General features: G+C 47.4%; 1 protein-coding gene across 1 annotated transcript; it reads right to left on the bottom strand.

Moving 5' to 3' along the window:
• Positions 1 to 404: 404 nt before the first annotated feature.
• Positions 405 to 4,936, bottom strand: COPE (coatomer protein complex, subunit epsilon; the record flags this gene model as incomplete). Its single annotated transcript, XM_010087545.1, has 9 exons — positions 405 to 756; positions 1,189 to 1,263; positions 1,732 to 1,800; positions 2,043 to 2,198; positions 3,258 to 3,339; positions 3,746 to 3,799; positions 4,203 to 4,355; positions 4,565 to 4,665; positions 4,868 to 4,936. Coding segments are annotated over 9 exons (807 nt in total), but the record flags the coding sequence as incomplete, so codon positions are not given.
• Between the last annotated feature and the right edge of the window lie 34 nt (positions 4,937 to 4,970).

The following is a 4,970-nucleotide window of genomic DNA, read 5'->3' as shown; positions in this document are numbered from 1 at the left end:
CGCCAGGTCCAACCACCACGGCTTCAGAAGTGACCAGTGACAAGTGTGCTTCCACCCCTCCTGCAGCAGGTACTTGTTTCCCAGCTCCAGGTCATGAACCTCCGCATTTTACTAATTTAAGGCTGAGCCTATTACAGCGGGATTATTTTTATTCTGGGGAAGCTTTCCCTCTCACCACCAGTAACCCCTGCAGCTGCCTGTGCTTCTTCCCGAGGCTGCTGAGTTAACAGAGGAGGCATCAGGCAGACTGGAAGAAGATCCACAGCTCAGGACTCATCCAGGTACCGAAGGCAGGGGCTTAAATTAACATTCTCACTCTTCCCCTCGAGTACCCTCGGTACAGAGGACAGGGCTCAGTCCAAGAGTGGAGTTACTCAAATTCCAGGAATTAAGGGGCACACGGATCCAGACAAGGCTTTATTAGGAATGTTTAAGGTACAGTGTTGCACACTCTTGGTTCACACTGTATTTTAAACAGAGCTCAGGGCCCGGCTGAGCCAGAACACAGGCTTTTCAGCTACCAAACTCAGGCAGCTCCACATTATGTACAGGTTCAGCGCTGGCTTGCTGGGCTGCAGGACCCTGCTGCAGGGGGTTAAGCCAGGCTGACTTCCAGAGGGCATTTTCCCATGTTCCCAGAGAGGTTTTGCCATCAACCCCTGTTCCCAAGGTACCCCAGAGCAGGTCCGCAGCCTGGTTCCCCTCTCCTCAGGCGCTGGGGGCATACTGCATGGCTAGCCGGTCAAAGTCATTCTCCTTCAAATCAGAAACAAAAATAAAATGAACAAATCTTGAACTTTACTGATAACGTAACAAAACCTGCATTAGCTGGAGAGAACACTACTGTCACAGCTCACTGAGAGAAAATGAATTCTAAGAAGCAAGAACACCTATATCACTTAATTTTTGTTCTGTTTTCCCTTTGCTATTACCTTTATCCTTCCTTCCCCTCCCCACCCCCCAATTCTCTCTTTCAGAAGGACGTTTCCTCTATCTAAGCGTAACATCTGATGGTAACAAACTTCCGACTCGGATAAGAACCTGAATCTCAGAGTTGTTCTTTCAAGACGTTACCAGGTTCGGCTGCGTGACCTGCAGTCACGCTTACTGGTAAAGAACCCCCTCGCCCCATCAGATGCTGGTATGAGGGGTGATACATTCCATTTTATATTAGAGAGTAATTAGTACCTTTGCCTGATACTCCTTGATGAATGGATGATTTTTATGCGCATCCTTCAACTGTGACAAATAGCGATTCGTAACCTGGCGGGATGAGGTAGATAAATTAAACATTGAGCTAACGCGAGAAGCCAAGAGTTTAAAAATCACACTTCATGTTTTCGCAGTGAATGTTAGCAGCCCCGATTAAAACCAGTAAGACCTGTGCACACTCTGTATTTAAAATTTGGACCTTAAATAGCAGGTTCAAGAAAACAATCAGTGAGAACTGAACTGAGAACTCAAGAGATTTCTTTTTCTGCTCAGGCCTTCCTCTCAAGGATATACCATCGTCTACACCATCTGTATTTCCACAAACACTTTACTGAATAATGAAGATGCAAACTCCCTGCACCCCAGAACTACTCTATTCTCTTAATGTTCATCCTGATGAGAAAAAACCTGCAAAACCCGAGCAAAGTTTCCACGCACAGCAGGAACACCCAACCTGCCCCCAGCAGCAGGAACAGGTCGGTCGCGTCTGCTTGCTGAGTGCAACAGCAGAAGCCTTACCTCTGGCGGTTTGCCCAAGTGCTGCGACAGGACAACAAAGTTGATCAGGGTCTCAGGGTGGCCGCTGTCCTGAAAACAAGAACAATCACTCAATCTGACTTACCTCTGCCGTGACCAACTGCCAGGACAGTTCCGCAAACCCACAGCTCGCTTGCCTGCAAATGGCAGGGCAGAAGAAAAGGCAGGTCGTAACAGCGACCGCTCTGATACATCAATATCTCGGTATTTTCATTAAGTTTAACAGTGAAAGTCCTTGCTGCTTTCCTTTACACCCCCAGGAGAGCAAATCTGGCAGAAAAACCAGAAAGTACCTTGTCCAGCGCCTCCTGGAGCACTCCCTCTGCATCGTCCCACTTGCCCTGAGCCATGTAGCAGGCTGCCTGGCCGTTGAGGAGGAGGAGGGTGGAGGAGCACTTGTCTGCCATCTCTTGGAAGATGTAGTAGGCGTCTTGTAATTTCTCGCCACCCTGCAAGGGGAGGAGACAAACACCCACGGTCTCATTACATGTTGCTAAGAAGCCCGTGCGTTCTTGCCGTGGTTAAAGGACAAGGCACAAAGTTCATCTGGAGGGTTATAAAGCACGGATATGAAACGCATAAGAACCTATGCCAACAGCTGCTGGCATTCATGTGACCTCCTGCAGCACAAGAGATCACTGCCAGAGCAGAGATGAAAGAAATGCAAAAAAATTGAATATTAAAAAAACCATTTAAATGATCAAAAGATCCAGGCTTCCATTCAAAAAGAAAAAAACACTTCAAAAGGACCACTTCAGATGTCTGACATAATCAAGGATTATGAAATGAGAACTTTATAATTAAATGCAGGTAGAGACACCTGGCTTTTCAAAAAGTTCCAGCTTCAGAAAGGTTCTACATGCAGCAGCTTCTACCACTTAGAGGTGGGATCCCTTGTGGAAGCTCGGATTTTAAGGAAAATGCAGCCACATGCTACTGTAAGGCAAGGGCTACATACGAGAGATTTCATAACAAAACCAAGTGGAAAAAAAAAAAAGAAGTCTTAATTGTACAACAGGTTATTGCATGCATAACCTTGGACTTCACTGAATTTTAGGAGACTACTTATTTTCAAACACCTGATGATGTGGACTGACAAACAGCGTATGGTTTTGTCCAATTCATAAACACACTTACAACAGCCTACCCTAAGCAGAGAATTACATTTTGTTCTTGGAGTTTAACTGCAAGGTCTGGATGCTAGTAACACTGCAGCTTCCCATTTTATATTATAATGTTTTATGAATTATTTAAGGATGGTTTAGCTCTTCCCTGAGCTGAAGGCTAGGGAGCACAGATGAAACACCAACAATCAAAACAGCCGGTTTGTGACACCAGCTACCAGTATTTTCTGTGTACTTGAAGGAAGGGGAAAAAAAACCCCCAAAACCAACAAAACCCCTGCATGCTTTTCTGCAGGCGTGATGTTGAAGGAGCAATCAGGCACCAGATAGGGAGCGGTGTTCCTCGGAGCCTGCAGGCTAGGGATCCTCCTTTCAGATACTCACTACGGCCAGGTTCACCCAGGCAGTCGCCAGCTGAGTAAGAGTCGCATCCTCGTCTTGCTCCTGCATTTTCTTAAGTTCCTTGCTGCAGAAGCAAAAGCAGGAGTCACACAACAGAAAGACACGGCAACTTCTTTAAGAAACAAACATAAAGCTGTAGTTTCTTCTCTCAGCTCTTCTATCGCTACAGCACAAGGGCCACAGCAAGCCGGTAACGTGGCACAAACCGCTCTCAATACGCTACTGAAACAATCCATGAAAGACTTCCCTGTGTGGAAGTTAGAAACCCAGGACTAGAGATTCAAACCAGGCTCTGCTGAAGGTGAGACTAAACCCAGAGGTCCATCTCTCCCTTCTGCTGTATCCAGCTCCGCTATCTCCGCAGCTTGTGCAGCATCAAGAATAAAAACCTTTTGCACCACGCCCATACCTACACACCAGTTCTTTGCTCCACTGCACCATGAAGAAGCAAAGGACACAGACTGACTTACCGAGCCAGGTCAAGCCTGTCCAGCTTCAGAAGAATCTGTATCATCATGGCTGTGCTGCAACAAACAAGAACAAAGTGTTTTCCACACCTGCAGCCTTTTCTGCTCCGTTTGGGAGCCTCAGAGCAGGACCCAGAGCGGGGAAGCTGGCTCCTAGCTCCCAGTGCTCCCTCGCTGGACTGACAAACGCTCACTTCAGCGATTCTGAACACACACAGATCAATAAATCAGCTTCTTAAGTTTCACAAGGGAGCAACAGACCTGATCTTGTGGGACAAGCACCAAATTACTACTTAGAAGGGAAACCTCAAAGCACTTTCTCGATGGTTTCAAGACTCTTTCAAGAGAAGCCAGACCGTAACCGTTTCTACGGTACCTCCCCCCAGAGAAGTCTCTCTTCTTTCAGAGTCTCCTGGCTTTGCTAGCGCACCTCCGCAATGCCAGGGCGAGCTACACTCACCATTCCAAGCTCTCCCCTTGGTGCAGAGTACGCAGAGCCGCATCGGGGTTTTTGTCGTGGAAATAGATGGAAGCAGCCATCAATAAGAAAGTGGTATTGGCTATATCAACACTTTTTGCCATTTTCTTGTCCAAATCAGCAACAATCGCATCCCTGTGAAGAGCAAGGGTGAGAATTTGGGAGTGTTTCATTACTAAGCAAGACAAAAAGACACCCACCCCCCAATTCTGCCTTTTTGAGATTCACTGAAAAAAAATCACAGAAAAATCAAAACAAAGACAATGCTTCTACATGAAACTTTCCACGTGGAAACACGCTCCTTGACAGTCAGGGTTTGAGTTCCAACTTCTTATCAGGCTCACCTCTGACTCTCATTTGACAGATATTGTGCAAACATTCTCACTGCCTGGAGCTCAGGACCAGCGCTGGCTTTGATTTCATCCAGGACAACGCCGTATTTCCTCTGTTGAAGGCAATAAAGAAAAATCTGTGACTCACCAGTTTTTCAGGACTCAGGAATGAACTGCTTCTAAAACCTCAGTTTAAAACCCCAGGAATGGCAAATTCCTACCGTACATCCAAACCGCCGAAGGCCATGCTCCCAGGCCTCAGGCTCAGCTCCCCCCAGCTCCAGCCCCCCCTCGGGTCCCGCGCCACAGCCTCACCTGGGCGATGTAGGCTCGGAACAAGAACACGTCCCGCTCCACCTCCTTCTCCGAGCTGGACGGCTGAAGGGATGACAGGGAACAAGAGCCCCTCTCAGGAACC

The sequence above is a fragment of the Pterocles gutturalis genome, unplaced genomic scaffold, assembly GCF_000699245.1.
Source record: "Pterocles gutturalis isolate BGI_N339 unplaced genomic scaffold, ASM69924v1 scaffold17526, whole genome shotgun sequence".
In the NCBI taxonomy this organism is placed as follows: domain Eukaryota; kingdom Metazoa; phylum Chordata; class Aves; order Pterocliformes; family Pteroclidae; genus Pterocles; species Pterocles gutturalis.
Note: the sequence above shows the minus strand (reverse complement) of the source record. Positions and strands in the feature narration are given on the sequence as shown.